We start from the raw sequence: 17,537 nt of genomic DNA, 5'->3' as shown, positions 1-17,537 counted from the left end.
GAAGAAACTGGCCTCACCTCCCTATTGCCTTTCAGGTAGTTGTAGAGAGCGAGGAGATCCCCTCTGAGCCTCCTCTTGTCAAGTCTAAATAAAACCAGCTCCCTTGGCTCTTCCTCATTAATGCTCAGAAGAGCCAGACACAGAAGATGGGACTTTTAGCATTTCCAGAAAGGGATTCCCAGATGGGAATAACAGCATTTACCTCCTATTCCTGGTGCTAGATCTGGAGGTGGTGAATGGTACCTAGAGACAGAAACAGTCTGGGCTGCCAGCATCCATGTGAAAGCAAGGAGATGTCCAGACAGGACAAAGGCATTTCAGTATCCAATAGGCATGCTACAAAACCCCATAAATTATGTTGTGCACACACTTATATTTATAACACTGAGGTGCCTACTCTGGACTCTCTGCCCTAGAACTGAAATGTAATGCTGCATCTGTTGAGATTCAACCTTGGTGTAGGTGCCTCTTGTAGATAGGCCCTGGACCTGGGTTGTAACAGTCTTCTTCCAGGGATTTGTTGAAGTATCTATGTCCACACCACCTTCCCATGTTCCTGGTGCCCTGCTTGAACACTGCTGTCAAGGAGAGTGAACCACAGTGAAATAATAGTGGTGCAGGGAGCTCCTCACAGTACACTGAGACAGCTCTTGTTTAGCAGTTTGTCTGCCCTTTGGTTTTAATCAAAGTGGAAAGTGAGTTACTTTAAGATATGGGAGATTACTGCAGCAGCAATTACTTGTCTCCATAGTGTTTTAGATTGACAAGTCCTGGTTTTGTTTGACGGTTCATGAAAATGTCAGTGCTTGTGTGCTGTAAAAAGCAAAGCATATACACAGCTTGGGTGGTGTATATGAAGAGCTTGGAATTAGATGCTGGGGTGAGGAAAAGGTGGGGAGAAGGCATTAAAAATCTGTCTTTAGTATTAATTTCTAATATAGAGATTGAGCTGGAAACAGCAGGTGGCTGATCTCTTACAGCTGAATGCACTCAGTGCTCACATGTCATTTTAACTGTCTCTGCAAATACATTTCCCAGTTTTTAATAAAGCTGAGAAATTGTGATTTTAATCCTGCATATTTGAATTTCCTTAGTGGGCTGACAATTTAATCTGTTAAGGTAGAAGTAGTTGATGCTTCTCTCTAAAGCCTACTTCAGTCACTGTTGAGTCACCTGTCTTGTTTCTGTGGAAGTTGTCACGTGGTCCTCATTGGTTGCAGGGAAGAGGGGAAAAATATGGATGTGCCCAAGTGCATTTGGTTACATCACTTTTTTTTTTTTTTTTTTTTTTTTTTTTTTTTTTTTTTTCCTGGAACAGAGCTTGAGTCACTAGTGAATTTACCTATAAATGGTACTAAAACAATTACATGCTGACCCTTACATAAATTGGTCTGTAGAACTAAGGCTAAACCAGTGTTTGTGGGAAGCAGTGGTATGCAGTTTTGGAAAATGTCAAGTTAGGTTTTTAAATAATTTGGCTTCAGAGAGTTTTAGAAGATTTAGGGTTTATTTATCATAATTATATTTAACACTCAGGATGTTTATTTTCTTTGTGTAGGTATTTGTACATAGCTGGTGCTGTTTTTAAAAATCTAGTTGATGTTTCCCTAAGCTTCTTTTTTTGTTGTTGTTAATTACCAGCAGTAAGAAAATTAGCAACATCAAAGCCTTATAATCACTATCTACTTAAAGCTGTAAATGTGTGAAAGTACAGCACGCTTATACTAATTTCATTTCTTTTAAAGGTGGTTTTAAAAGAAAGACATCATCTATTCTGATTTTATTGAATATATAGCTGGGAAGTAGCCTAGCACATGACAAATGGAACTGTAAAAGGGAAGGATCCTTTATTGTTCTGTCAAACAAAGCAGTAAGAATACACAGAGCACAAAGATATGCTGCCATAGCTGCTGCTGCCAGCTATAAAGCCTATCTATAAAGCAGGTCCAAAGCCTATGTCATCCTGGATGGTTAGGGAGGCAACATTGCTGGGGTTTGGTTTGGGGTTTTTTGAGGAAATTAAACTAAGAGTCAGTGAGCAGCATGAAGGAAGAAAGTGGGGCTGATGCCAGTCCACCTCGGTGTGCAGCATCTACAGCCACTGCTAAGGAAACTTCTTGCCCCTTTGTTCCAGTAAATGATTGCTGTGCTTTGTAGAGTGTGATGTTCCTTGACCCAGGACAGCCATGCTTGCACCAGGATAAGGTCTGAGTTTGAGGCTGTATGATTCCTTTTGGATTAAAGAATCAGGAAAGCAGGTTCAGTATGCAGGATGGTGTGTAGGCAAAGCAGTTCACACTCCTGCCTCTGCCCAGTTGTCTCTTCTGTAGGAGAAAACAGTTGTTCAGGTACAGTTAAAACCTGCAGGTGCATATATGCTACTGACAACACTTCCCTTTTGTGGGAAGAAAGGAAAAACTCCCTGAATAGGGTTCTATAAAAAGCAAAAAACCAAACAACCAGTTTAGGTATTTGAAATAGTGAGTACCTTGTAATTTCTAAGGACAGTCAGTTGATGTTGTAAACTTTTGTGCTAACAGGAAGCTCTATGAGATAATGACTTGTTACAATAATCTTTTTGAGTCGAACTCCTGGCTTTAATTACGGCTTGGCTCACGTGGGAAAGATTTCACTGCTTTCTGGCCTATGCCAGGCACCTGTGTCACCAGTCAGCCATTGGCTTTGCACTGGCTGTGCTTGGTCGAGAGGCAGGAGTGATACCAGAACATAAGTAAGATGGTGTGGGAAGTCCCTGCTGTGCTTTACTGCAATGATTTTGTTTTCTCTTCCCTATCTCTTTTTGTTCCAGATGGGGTGGGGGTGAAGAGATATGCCCCCGTTGCTTTAGCTGACCTGGATAAACACTTCTCTTGATTTGACATGGTTGCATGTCAAATCAAGGCAGCAGCAATCTTGACGCTGTTTCACTGAGCTGAAAATTTTGGGGCTGCATTAACTTTATGTTCTGTACAAAAACATAGATATATTTTTAGTTCACAAAAAAGAAGCTGGTAAAGGGCAGGGGGAAACCTCCACGTGTTTTTATGTTGCCCAAATCTTTTGGGAGGGTAATACTAAACATGAAACAAGGGGAACAGGGACAGGTTACAACAGTGCCAGATCATACTTTGCTGAAGCAATCACATTCCATTCCTCAAGAAATTGGTAATGCTATTCTGGACATCCCCCTTGCAATAGTGGAGCTTGGAAGGAATCAGGTTTGAGGTGTACACAGAAAAGAAAGCAGAAAGATCACTTCCAATATAACCAAGCCTTGCTTTTCACCTCAGATGTCATAAGTGTGTTTGAAAGCTGGGGTGAAACCCCACAGCCTCTCTGACCTCCCAGAAATCTTTAGTCTGTGTCTTGCTTCCACCCCCAGGGGAAGAAAACACAGTCCCTTGACACTGGAGCAGCAGGGCACAGGGTCAGTAGGAAGCTGGGAGCAGTTCAGTTTTGTGGCCACTCCCTCCTTCTGGAGCTGGTAACACCTTCCCTCAGAGAGGAGGACTCCTAGGCTTTCAAGATTACTTTAGTCTTCTCAGACTTCTCAGTGCTGTTTCAATTTCAGTTCGTCTCTAGAGTTGAAATGGGTTAATGGGACAAGATCTGGCTGAGTCTGGTTCCACTCCCTGGAGTGTAGCAGCTGGTGTAGGTCCATCTAACCACACTGAGAAGGGCAGGTGCTGGTGTTCCAACAAGTTTAGGCTTTCTGGGTTTGGGTTTTTTTTAAAGAAAGACCCCTCACACACTGGTTTTCCTGGGCTGCACAGTGTGGGAGTTGCTGGGAGGAACTCCAGAGCAGGATGCCTAGAGATGCGAGGGGACAGATTCCTGTGTATGTGGGGGCCCCAAACACACCCAGACTTCCTGGTCTGTAAAGCTGCAGTGCAGTTATAGTTCATGCAGTTTTATATTTATATTTCTGAGTTACTGTTTAATCGCTATGTCTTCAAAATTAAAAATATGCTTTTTTCTTTTCCCTATTTCTATCCCCAAGCAAATATATTAGGAATATAGGCCTAATTGTGCTATTTAAAGTCAGGGAGAGTAGAATTTGAGGCTTGACTCTACAAGCATAGCTGATGAATCTGCATATCAATGCATTTTTGTTTTGTGGTGGGTTTTTTCCCAATCTGCTTTATATTACCTCATGATAAATGTTCCTTAAAGTCATGGGCTTTTCCATTTTAAAATTTAAAGGAACTTCTCTGCTGATATTTTTGCTTTTGTGAAGAAGCTGTATTTTGCAGTTGGTAGTTTCAGCTGGTACCTATGAATATTTACTTCTGTATCCATATGTATAAATGTTGTCTCTGTGCAGTAAATATGCACCTACATATAGACTTCAATTTTTTAAGTTGTTTGTGGTGCAAGTTAAGCAGCTTCCAGGCTCAGTGACAATGACTGTAGATGGAACAACTTGAGGCATTCATACAGCTTTACCACAGCCTTCCCACTAACTCAGTTCCTTTAATTGTTTTAAATTTGATTTTCATGGTGAGCACAATTAAATAAAGGTCACTTGCTGTTGAGAAGACAACCACTATTTGTAGCATATTTGGAGTAGGTTAAAGTAGAATTCTGAAAGATGGTTGTTTTTAATAGGGCTGTTGAGTCACCACTGGAGATTTGTTGCTTGGACTTTGTGTAAAGTAATAAATGGCACAGTTCAGGTGGCCATTTCACAACGCTGCTGTTGCTGCCCTCAGACCCTTTGCAACCCAAAGCTTAGAACCACTGTGATCCTCTGTAGGCAGAGGCAAAAGCTCTATGACTGCATGGGGTGTACTTGCCATGGGAAGACATCTCACTGACATTCAGACGAGTGCAGTTACATCAGGCTCCACAATTCTGCTCTCCAAGGAGGCTGGTAATTAATTACACACCATCTTAAAAGGCACAAACATGAAGTGCTGGGTATGGGTGTTTAAGAACCCAAATGAGAAGTGGTTGTGGTTTTCTACAAGTTCAGTTGAAGTTCACGTTTAAGAGTGTGTATGTAAGCAGCTACAAAGCTATCACTGCTGCTTTATAGGCTGGACACAAGGGCTTGTATTGGCAGGTGTTTGTAACAGAACCACGATTGCTAAAGACTGATGTATTTCACTGCAGATGTGATGAATATGTCACACAGCTGGATGAGATGCAGCGGCAACTCGCAGCCGCCGAAGATGAGAAGAAGACTCTGAACTCCTTGCTTCGGATGGCTATCCAACAGAAACTGGCCTTGACCCAGCGCCTGGAACATTTGGAACTGGACCACGAGCAGTCCAAAAGGGTGCGCACAAAGTCTGCCTCCAAAGCCAAGGGCAGTAACCCCAGTGTAAGTCACGTTCGGTCCTGTGGAGACAGGTCTGAAGGATCTGTCTTGAACAACCAGGTGTTTTGTAGTGAGAAATACAAAATTTATTGTGACTAGGACACATGTCTAGAAGAACCATATTCTGCATCTTATTTTATGCTGTAACTGTCAGCGTAAATCCCCACTATCTAACGTCACAGTGAGTTGACTTGTACTAGTATGTTGTTGAACCAGGTAATACAGACTGTATTACGGTGGTCTTAACTGTAACTAATGCATAAGTATGGGGATGCTATTAACAAGTTAATAGTGGAAAGCAGTTAGCTTTTTCCACAATTAACATGTCTGGGGTTTGCTGTTGATGGTAAGTGTTAAGAGTACGCCTGATAGAGTATATATCTGGTGTTACTTACTGTAGTTTGTATAGCACAAATGTGATCCTTTCTCCAGGGTTGCAGCATACTTCAATAAATGCTTTCATAGGCAGAAACAAACAGAAAACCTTCCTTGTTACTGTGGCTTAAGTGGTGAAAAGCAAAGGTTAAAATTAGAGCTGTGTCTTGGGAATGCAAAGCATTTGGAAACTGGAGTCAAACTTAATTTGCCTGTTGTAGCAGATGTTAAATACTTGCTGTTGTATCACCACTAACCAAAGTCCTAAAGCTTTTATAGGCTATAAAAGCTAGAAGAAAACTTGGTACATTATCTACACTCTGTGTCCCTCTCTTCAGAGGGATAATCAGGAGAAGCTTGCACATTTATATTAAAAATATGCAATGTTAACTCAATCTGATACAAAATTTAAAATGTTAAGAATTGGGATTCTACCTGGTAGACAGTTTCTCTTTAAGAAGTTATGTCCTGAAAGGATCTGTGTGGTCTTATGTTGCTCCTTGCAAGCATAACACTTTGGAAAGAACCTGTCTGAGACATCCTGTACAGGAACGAGCTAGTAGCCACATAATATGTATGTGTAGAATTAATGTGACTATGGTCTAGCCTTGCTGGTCACAAACAGTTTTTCTCAGCTCTCAGTATTAACCTAAAGAGGCAGCATTTCAGAGTTCTTACAATTTTTTTAAGTAGACAGAAGATACTGCATTCCATATGCAAGCCATGTGTTTCACAGGGCTCTACGTTAGAGGCACAGGAAATTGATCCAGGTCATCCTGCTAATAATGATTTAAGAAGTAGCTTAGTGCACATACTAATCTTTAAAGACAAATAAACCTTTGTCTGATATTGAACTTTTAAGGGGCCTTTATACCCACTTAATTACAGTAAGTTTGATAGCATAAAAGTGTACTTTATAATTGGTGCCTACGTAAGAGAAAAAGATTGAAAATGTTGCTTCTAAAATTGTGGAAAATTTGTGGAGCACTGAAAGGCATAGTTCTGTGTTTAACCTGGAGTTTGAAGTGCCTAGCCTCAGACTTTATTTTAATGTAAAGCCCTGTTTGTTTTGTACTCTTTCAAATACTTTTATACGCCTGTAGTGTTACTAAAAGAAATGCAAGCCTGTGCTGGTGAATGCTTGATAGTGTGGTTCCCAAAGGCATTCTAACCCTGTGCTGTGTTGTGCTCCCCTGCCCGTCCCTGTTGATGCTCACAGCTTGCTGTGTGCGCACGCAGGAGATACCCTGGTGCTAACAGAACCTGATAAGAGCATGGCTGGTTTTCCTGCTGAGGGGAAACCATGGGAGATTTTGGCTTCCTGGATATTTTTGGGCATGTTGTGGGGAAGTCTTCTAAATTAATATAGTGAGATTTGAAACAAATGGATCTTTGCTACAAAGCTAGGAGCCATGGAAATGCTGCAGCCCAGAGCCAGAATTGAATTTATTGATCTTGAGAGGAAGAAAAAAACCTCAAATGATTAAGTTCTAATACATTTCTAAAACATGTCTGCTCGGGGTTTAAACAAATTTCAATTCTGGTTTTAGAAACTAGGCCCTGTGTGTCTCTTATTACTTTTTAGAATTTACTGAATTCTCCTGAATTTGAGCTTTAATATTGCTAAATAGCAGGCTTGATATTTTAGAAGAGACATCTTTTATAATTTTCAATCCTTCTTTTCTCTTTGCTGCACAATCTTCCAAAAGGCCTTTATTCTTCTCATTCCTACATTAAGTACAATTTAAAAATACGTGGTGAAAGCAGGCCTTTGAGTGCTAACTTTTTCTGCTCTAATAGGCTCTAATTCTGCTTCCACCTTAGTAGGGAGCTTTAACACAGTTTTCACTGCTTCCATGTCTCTAGTGACAGTGCTTCTGCAAAATACTGATGGCAAAAAGGTAGGCTGGAGAAGCTAATTGAAAGCATTGTTAGGTTTCTTTTCAAATTAGTTGGAATTTCTTGGTATTAATTTTGGTGTTACCAGACAGTGACTATTGCTTTCAGGCTTGGTTCAGTCTTTCAGTTCCGAGTATGAGCTATTTTTTGCTATTAGCCCAATAGCCTTAGTGATCATTTCCATCTTCGGTCATTTCTGCAAATATTTAAAAAACCCTAAGAGCCAGCCTGACTGCTGTTTGAGTCTATCACCAGTATAGTTTGTCCTGTCAGAAAAAAACCCTGAGGAATGGTGTAAAGTGACTTGATCCTGCTGTTGGTATTTTTAGGTAATATTTAAGACTGAGTCTTTTAATTCTTGATTAACAATTTCTTGAGATATTCATTTGCTGTAAGTCTTTCATATGAGTCTCAATGGGTTGGGGTAAAGCATGGAAAATTCCTTAAGCCATCACCTACCTCTGTAAGCAGGCTCTTCTGAATGATTCTCTGCATAGGCCTGCATGATATACTGACCTGCATGTTTCTGGGGAACCTAAAGCTTCACTGAAAACATTTCTTGCACACTCACTGCTTTTAACTTATGCTTGAAGAGCAAAGCTTTATTCAGTACTTGTAAGAATCCTTCTTTCTGCAAAGCTATTGCTTCCAGGCTGAGCCCACAAAGCCTTGTTCACCCAGTGGGAAGGCATCTGCAAGCTGGAGTGGCTGCTGTTCCCCCAAGTCAGCTAACAGACCCTCAGCCAACTAACCTGCCTGTGCACCACACGGATGGGGTTAACTTTTCAGTTGATTTAGAAATAAGCACTGATTTTTTTTTTCCCTAATGCTATTTTATTTTTCCATTTTTCAGCTGTAGAGTAGTCCCTGGAGAAGGCCTTTCCAACAGTGCAACAGCATTTCTTAGCCCTCCTCACTGTGGTTCAAAGTGGTGGCCCATTGCACACAGAATGGAAACCACTGACCCGATCCTAAGTTTTGAAAACACCTTTTCCTATATACTACCTGAAACCTTCCCTTACTGCCTGAAGCTATAAAACAAACAAGCTTTACCTATAAATGCTGCTGCAGTAAGAAACCTTACAAGTGCTGAAGAAACCTACTTCAAATGTAACGCTCACCATATTAGTCTGTGCTCTCCTAGAAATGTTGGATGGGGGAATTTACTTCATTGCAGATGGTCATTTTTTACCTGATTGTTAAACCTGTGCACTTTTGATATTTTTCTTTCGCTTCTTTAATTCCTTATGTAGAAGAGTTTATATAAATGCAGTGGTTTGTGCTCATAGTCTCTCTCCAATTTGAAACTTGTGACTTATGAATTATATATCAGCATGTGGCAGAGATTTGGGGGGGGCACTAGATTGTGATTAGAAAAGAGTTTCAACAAAAAGCAGGAGCTCTGCTAAACTATGTGCTGTGCTTCAGCTTTTTTTTTTTAATTAAAATGTTATGCTTTATATGTTTAAATTACTGATTTTTTAAACTGCCATGTTCATTAAGAAATCCAGGGTATTCAAATTCTGGGGTTTTTTTCATATTGTATTATTATTCTTAGGAATAGTTCAATGTAACAAGAAGAAAACTTGACTTTGCTCTGGTTAAAACAGTAATAGGCACTTGAAAAATATTAAATAAGTAGTATTACATATAAATTCCAGAATTCCTGGGTTTTAGGAAGTTGAAGTATTATCGATTAACAGAATTTTATACAACTATACCAGTTAAATTCCAAATTGGAATTGTTTTGTTACTTTTTCATTTTATTGTGCCAAATTATGGTACATTTAGAAAGAAAAATTCTAAAGTGGTCAGTGATAGGGTGTTATCTGTCAGCGCCTTTCTGTCACTCATTATTGCCAGTAGTGCCTTTGATCATTTGAAGGGAGACTCTTAGAGTAGCGTAGGCTAAGTCCTGTCACTTAGGAGGAATGGAATGGCTGGTTTGGAATTTGTTAAAGATGTGGAGCAATAAGTGCAAAGCGAACTCCCATTTCGCACATTTTTAGTGGTAGGCTTACTATAGAGTTTATATATTCAAGGAATTGTAAAAAATTCTGTTAGTCAATGATATTTCATCATGCAAATCCTTGCAAATTCAGAGGTATAGGGGGGGGGTGGAAATCAAAACCACAAACCTGAACAAACCCGGCCACACTTTGGGAAGCAAAAGGACTCACGTTGAAGAGATGAGCAGTGTGTGACCACATCCACGGTATCAGGGAGGCGTCGGGAATGTCGCTGTCTGTGGGCGGTGGCGGGGCAGGAGCCACAGCACATCGGGATCTCCTTTGCATGTTGTATCTAATTGTGATTTCAGCAAACAGAAACAGACAAGCACATCAGCAAGCCATGTCAGGTTCTCAATGGCTTGGTGAGGCTCGTGTGCATGATTAAATTGGTACTTGCTGGAGGGGAGCCTTCCCACTTCTCAAAAAAAGTACAAATTGAACTAATATTGACAGTGCAGAAAAGATTTCTGTTTGCTGGAAAGAACATTATTATTCCTAGATGTGGGGACTTTTATTTCCATATTCTGTTACACTATTGATTCATAAGAAATATTGTTGCATTTAAAACTACTACATTTGTATGTGGGTATTTATTTGAAATGATGTCAAAGTACTGTATTATGTTCTATGTGCATTACCTTTTAGTGGTGGGTTGGTCTCCATTTAACGTCCTGTGCATGTATTCTTGCCAAGTAACCTTTACACAGATCTGAAAAACAAAAAAGTTAAACTTCCTAAAAGGATAACTGTGTGTTAATTGGATAACCTTAGGAGGAGGGGTGGAAGTCAAAACACTGCTTCCGGATTAATAAAACAGTTTTTAATCTAGGAAAGCAATGTGCCTGTGTAAAGGTAGTCACATTGGCAGGAGCAATAAAAGACAAAAGGAACTGGCGTGTTCTGCTGTTGGTTTTGTGGGTTAAGAGGGTGCTGGTTTAAATCATCTGCTGAAGGGATTTTCAGCTGGGGCCCAAATAAATACTGATTTTTATCTGAAATCATCTGAATACATCATGTGAAGTTTTCTGCAGAACTAGAAGATTAATTATTTGTGCTCACATTCAGGGGCCACCATCCTCTCCTATTCCATATCATCTTCATGGATTAGTTTTGGCCTGGATCAGGCTGGTTTAATGTGTGTCACTGAATAGCCTTGCAAACACTTGGTACTACTGGTACAGGGAAAGTAAGGGTAGGACTAAGGCTGTGGTGACAAGTCATCCTGAAATTACATCTGTATTTCTCATATACTCTCCAAAATACTGACATACTCTTAGGGTTCCATCCAGCCTAGACCTGAACACTTCCCTGGAAGTATTTCCTGGCCTGGCAGTGTTCCCTGAGCACCCTGGTCTAGTGGGAGATATACCTGCTCAAGGCAGGGGGGTGGAACAAGATGGTCTTTGAAGTCCCTTCCAGCCTGTTACGGATTCTGTGAAAATGCATTAAGTTGATGTTTGTCCAGTAGAATTAGCAAACAAACTCACAAAAAGCCCATGCCAAAACTCTTGAGGGCAAGGCTGAGGTTTACCCCGTCAATACAAAGATGTTCCTGGGTCAATGACTTCATATTGTCTCCTAGAAACTTTAAATATGGTTTTATACTCTAGTTTACCAACTCTTGTGCCCCCAGGTAGGATTCTCAGAACCATACTGCTGATTGTTTCTCTTACCTGGTAGGAGTCAGCTGCATGACACCAGTGCTTCAACATAAGTTATAGCTGGAGTGCAAGATGGCAGTTTTTCCTTGGGCATTGAAAGCACTTGCTCAGAGGTGTGCAGTGAACCAGCAGAGCATGCATGCTGGATACTTGCCCTGCTTGTAGAGATCTGCATTTTCTGTAACAGGAGCTTTACCTGCAGGATGATCTACAGAAGAAAAATGTAAATCCATCTGCATGCAGCTGAGAGCCGACCTGTGAAACAGTAAAGCAAGGTGATTCAAGAATGCTTTAGTAAGAAAGAAAATGAGAAAACAGTCAAAGGAGAGTATTTACATTAAAAACTTGTCTAGTGAATGGCTACTGATTAAAACATTAATTTCTTTGACTCTTTTCTGTGTAGAAGAATCCCCTCCCTAAGCCCTGGAGGAAACGTTGCCTCTGCAGAGATGGAGGGTGGGTTCAGCATTCCAGCTGCAGATGTGGCTGGAGTTAAGACTCTCTGCCAGCAAATGTCACACTCCTCCTTCCTATGGAGTTAGTAATTCAGCAGTGATCTTTTGTTCCTTACAAATGAGGCCTGAAAACAAATTCCTCACTTCCAGAAAGAGGAACAGGGCAGATTTCTGGATGTACTGAGATGCCTAATGATCAGATACCTGGAAGTTCCCAGGTATCTGGTTTTTCGGGATGAAGGCAATCAAAACTAAGACAGAGGTGCTTTTTGGAGATCCCACTAGATAACATGATAAAATTCAGCTAGACAAATATTTACAGTAGTTAGAGTTTCAAAAATATATTCACATTCTTGTGATTTTTAAAGGCTGATGTAGTAGATGGACCTACAGGATGAGGAAAAGGTATTTTTGCATCTTCAAAAATGTTGAAGAAAGAATTAAAAACTATAAATATCACCTCTGGGAGCTTATAACCAAGCAAAGCAGCTGATAAATTATTATTCTGAATATATTATTTTTTTTGAGGATTATTTTGAATGTTTATCTATGCAAGCTTCAATCAAACATTCATTAGTCGTTGTGGGGAAAATCACTCATCATATTCAAACCTCTCAAAAGATAACTTCATCTGCCCTTTCCCAGGAAGATAGGAGAAGATGCTGCTTCCCAGTGCAAATGCAAATTTCCTCAAGAAGGAGCTATCACAGCTTTGAGGGGGAATGTTTTTCCTCATCCCTACTGGTGTCTCAAAGGTAACATGAGAGCTGATCTGCCTGCCCCTTACCGAGCCCCTTGAATTTGGGACATGCTGCTCCTGAAGGAAGCCACCAGCTTTGATAGTTATCAAGTGAAGGGGTTGTGAAATGTCCTAGGTCCAGCAACTGTTTAAAAAACAAAAAACCCATGAAAGCCAGCTAACAAGCTGGATCTGGTTCTAGATGTTAGAGTACTTCTGAAGCAAAAGTAATACACTGATGGGAGTGGTATGAGTGGTGTAATGAAAGCTGATTTTTGTGATTGGGCTGGAGAAAACCTGAGAAAAAATTTAAAATTTAGACCAAACTGCTGTTATCTAACTAGGACAATGTATGTAATGTGTTACTTACAGGTGAAAGTTACATACATAAGCAAAGCTTGTAGATGAAATGAGTTTAATACTAACACTGAGGTGTTAGTGCATGCCCAGGCCTGCACTAGTCTCATGAGAATAAGGATTTAACTAAGTTGAAAATTACTTTCAGGCCAGAACCCCCAAATGCTGTAGCTTTTGACTGAATCAAGTGTCATATTAGAAGGACACTCTGTGTAGGTCAAATGTATCTGTGATTCTCTTTATGTTGCTAGAATTTTGAACAATTTTATATATTTGAAGCATCTCTGTTGTTACTTTTAAAATAAATGTCAGCAGATGGACATTTGGGCTGTGAATATCCTAGGCTAAAATATGGTAGCAGGCTTAACAGGCAGGAGAAACTTCCACACTGATGATTTACTATATGGTTTTAAAGCAATCGTAAGAGGAAAAAAATGCCAAAAGAGCAAAACTTTAAAAATAAATCCTCATTAGCAATTACATGATCCATTCTAAATAACAGCATTTTTAAATCTTTTTTGAAACTGATCATTTCTACTTTTCAAACAGCAATCTATTTGAGGAATTACAATTCTCCATTATTAAGTTTAAGGAGAGAATAAGAAACAATTCATTTAACTATACACTTCTTCATATTACTTGACATAGTTTCTTCTACATCTTCTCCACAAAACTTTACTCCCTATTTTTTACACAGAAATTTTCAGTTCAACATTGTCTCAGCATTCAGATACATGCTAACTTTAAATTTAGGGAAAACACTCACTTTGGCAGTTCCATAATAACATTTTCCCCTGAATTTCAGATGAGCCTGCTCCTCCTAACTATGACAGTCATTTCTAATTATATTGACAAAACATTCAAGCAGGTTCTACTCAACAATCTCTTAATGTTGCTTAGCTTTTTTTCTCTGTAGCTTCTACCCTGGAATTCAAATTAATGCAGCTCAAAGCTTTATCAAGAGATGAAGAATTAAATACTTGATCCAGCAGTGAAACATCAGCTTCCTGCTGTTGCTGGATGAATAACAAACCTTTATTGAGCCACGTATCAGAGTCCTAGAGCTGGAGCTGAAATCTCTCTCCTGTTTAGCAGCCCGATGTCTCCATCAGGGAGCAGAGTGCTGACATGCCATGGACAGTGTTGGAGGGAGGTTTTATTGTGATCTTACCTGGCTCTAAGGAGTATCCTGAAATTACCCTGCCTTATTAAAATGAGAAGAGCATTAATTCTTTTTAGTTGGTAATCAGGAGGTTGTTTAGTAACAGGTCTCAAAAATAAGATTCAGCTTGTAAAAGTAAGTTCCTTGTGGTTTTGTCTTTCTTCATAGGGACAGAATTCCCAGCTACCATCTCTCACCAATACACATAATTACCCAGTTGCTGAATGTCCATAGCAACTCCCTTTGGAAGTCAGCTTGGAGAAATAACATTGGCTGTGGTCTACATGAAGGGAGGAGAATCCGTGGTGGGAGCTGAAAAATAGTAAGAAACATAAAAGGGATGTGTGACCTTTATACCTGAATATATAAAACAGTTACTGGCGGCTGTGTGTGGCTGGGGAGCAGTTCTGGCAGAGAACACGAGATGGCAGTGCCAGAGAGAGCCAGGGAGAGCCAAAGAGAGCCCAACAGGGCTAGACATGGCCAGAGAGGGCCAGGCAGGGCTCATCCGTTCACCCTCCTCTGCTTCAAGGAAAATGGGAGCTGAGAGCAGATCGAAGCTGGTCACACTTCTACACTTCTTCCACACTAAAATATTTGACTTTTGTCTGAAGAATTCTCCCCTTCACCCCTGCCCTTCTCCTTTTCCTCGCACAGGTTTGCCATGGTTACCCATGATTTTGTACAGCTCACCTCGGATGTATTTCTTGCTCTTTCAGCAAGTCACTGCCTTGGCAGCTCAGGAGTATGAAGCTTTTATAAATGGATACCAGTGCTGCAAGTGATTATCCTGAGTCACATGACAGACAATAAATGGAACCACAGTTGGGAAGAAAGTTTTTATTTCTCTCTCTCTCTCTCTTTTTTTATTTTTTGATTGCTCTGGTAACCCAGTTCACTTCCAGAGTGTTCATCATTTGTCCATGTGACACATAAGTTATTCTGGGCTTGCTCAGGAACTGTTGTGCATAGAACTTGCCCTGCTTCTTAATTTCAATGCCTAAGGAATGGGCTGGGGCAGCAAAAGCTGTCTTTAGCTGTGTGCTAGGTCACAAGTTTGACAGGCTGGTTGTCAACCAGTGAGAGTTTGGTCTGCACCTTCCCCTTTGCCCATCCATAACCCCGAGTCTGAGAGCACTGCTTCAATCAGCACGGCCAAGGTTTCACCCCAGCTGAGTCCTGCAGCCAGTGGCCCGGCTGGGAGATGTGGCTGCCTGTCAGTGAGTATTTCTGCACGTCCTCAGCTCACCACTCACTGCCATTGTCAGCTTGCAGAGGGACTTTGTGAATGCTAAAAGAACAGGCAAGCAATGCCAAGGGTCCTACAGCAGACATCATCCTATTGTACAGAGAGGAACAAAGCTAAAACTACTGAAATCAATCAAAAATCTCATTGTGTAATGGATAGCATGGCCACATACATGTCACATACATGCCTAGTTTCATTAGTTTCGGAGGTTTTGCTGCCAAGAGCTGTGTTATTAGGCCCAGTGGTATACCTGCTAAAATGGGTGCAATTTCTCACTAGCAGATCAACCTGCTACATGAAAAGAAGTAAATAATGATATTATTTAATCAACAATTAAAGGCTATTAGCACTCCTAGAAAGATTTGATTTGTCTCAAGACATTTGAAGGTACTCCCCCAGAAACTCCACTCTTGGATCTGCAGTTCATCTCCAATTGTAATTTTTAACTTGTGAGTGAAGTCATATGCTGGGACAGTTGCTGCTGGTTGAAAAGCGTTTAAGCCTCGCAAACAGATTGCTAGTGAAGACCACGCTACTTAAAGCCTGTCTTTGCTCATCATGGTGACAGCAAAGAAAATATAGGTATGAAGACAAACAGATAGTCTTAACATCTCCAGTCTATTAAGTATATTCAAAATGACTGCACAAGGTAAAAACCTAATCTAGTATATATCTTGGGAGATAAATACCTAGAAATAAAAGTGCTTTGACTAAAAAGACACTCAGATTCTGACTTTCAAGGAAGTTCAGGATTTATATAATGTACATATGTATGTATATGGGTGTTGGAGTTGTACTATCTTTAAGATTACTTCCAACCCAAACCATTCTATGATTCTGTGATTTTAAAAACTTTTTTTGGAAAAGGTCCCATAAGGTATTTGTGCTGATCCATCATACCTGATACATTCTGTGCAAGGGTTGGCCCACTGATTCCTTGAAGACAGGAGATGCAAACTGACTTTTTGGATAAACTGACTCATTTAATAAATGAGCTTTACTTACCTGCTTTCTTGGGTACAGATGTGACATGAGATCTCCCATGTGACAGAAAACAGACACGTCATTGCAGGGCAGGAGCTGTATGGAGACCTTTCCCTTCGCCTCTGCTTAATGAGTGCACTCAGGGCAGCCCAGGCTGGGCAGGGCTGTGGTGATGGCCCTGGGCTGTAGCACATGTGGCTGCACGGGCACTCTGATGGCTGCAGGAGGAGCTCAGGACACTCTTGAGCCAAGATCCTGGCAACACATAGACCAGCCACGACTGTGAGTAGAGTCATTGATGATGGCTGGTGTGAAACTTTATCAGAACCTTTGAGTACTTTCATGAAGAGTCACAGAGAATCTGTTTTTAACAAACATACATCTGTATTCTGGATAATTTAATAATAGATTACAGAAATATTATACTAACCATTTTGTTTTGGGTTGTTTTTTTTTTTTTTTGTTTGTTTGTTTTTGTTTTTTTTTTTTTTTTTTTTCCCCCAAATGAAGTTTTACTAAATATTTTGGCTTCAGCTAATTTGCTGGGTCACCCTTAAGTAACAGAGTAATTCCATAACTGATGAAAAGTATGTAGAGTGACAAAAAAAAAAAAAAAAAAAAAAAAAAAAAAAAAAAAAAAAAAAAAAAAAAAAAAAGATGACAACTCGTTTTATCAGAATTCAAAAGGAGTCAGTGTTTGTTTCTGAACCCAGATTAGCAGTGACTAGGGTGACAAAAATCAAGTGCTGGAATTTCCTCTTTCTGTTAAAAAGCTATACCTTATATCTGCCAGACTACTGTGGCATGTATTAGAAGTCAACATTTCTGGAGTAAATTTCTAATCCAGTGCCACCCAGGAAATAAAAACAGTATTTCCCTCTCCTGTTCGGCAGAGACCAGTTTTAGTACCTTTCTAATCAAAGCAGCAATCTGACAGAATCTCAGTTTGGCTGATTTCAAGATACTGAAAATCTTGGATAAAATCTGCAGTGCCCTTTAGAATATTTAATTTTTGAAAAGTCTTAACTCTAATCCTGCTAATTGTTAAAAGCACTTGGGTACCTCTGTGCTTTTTCCTTTTGAATAATGGGATTTGTGTTCCTGAAAGTCACTGATTGTGAAATGCATCAATGTTGATGCATGATTCAATTCATAAAGCATATCTTGTTTTTGAAGGTAATGCAAAAGTCAGTGTTGTTTAAAAGTGTTTAATTGAATGGTGACAAGCTATAGCTCCTCATTTACTTTATAATGTGATGCAAGAATAAATTATGAACATGGGAGCTGAAAGGATCTTCTGGGTCACTGAGTTCACCCCCAC

At 40.1% G+C, this 17,537-nt stretch overlaps 1 protein-coding gene across 2 annotated transcripts in view; it reads left to right on the top strand.

The window, feature by feature from the left end:
* Nucleotides 1-10,499, top strand: part of BICD2 (BICD cargo adaptor 2) — a 50,589-nt gene extending 40,090 nt beyond the window's left edge. Inside the window, exons 7-8 of one of the 2 annotated variants that reach the window (XM_066327000.1) lie at nt 5,116-5,326; nt 8,451-10,499. In XM_066327000.1, the coding sequence (XP_066183097.1) occupies nt 5,116-5,326; nt 8,451-8,456 (217 nt within the window). In that variant the 3' untranslated portion in view covers nt 8,457-10,499. The other variant, XM_066326998.1, reaches the window with a different exon arrangement.
* Nucleotides 10,500-17,537: the final 7,038 nt, after the last annotated feature.

Source organism: Sylvia atricapilla, chromosome 11, assembly GCF_009819655.1.
Source record: "Sylvia atricapilla isolate bSylAtr1 chromosome 11, bSylAtr1.pri, whole genome shotgun sequence".
NCBI classification, from domain to species: domain Eukaryota; kingdom Metazoa; phylum Chordata; class Aves; order Passeriformes; family Sylviidae; genus Sylvia; species Sylvia atricapilla.
Note: the sequence above shows the minus strand (reverse complement) of the source record. Positions and strands in the feature narration are given on the sequence as shown.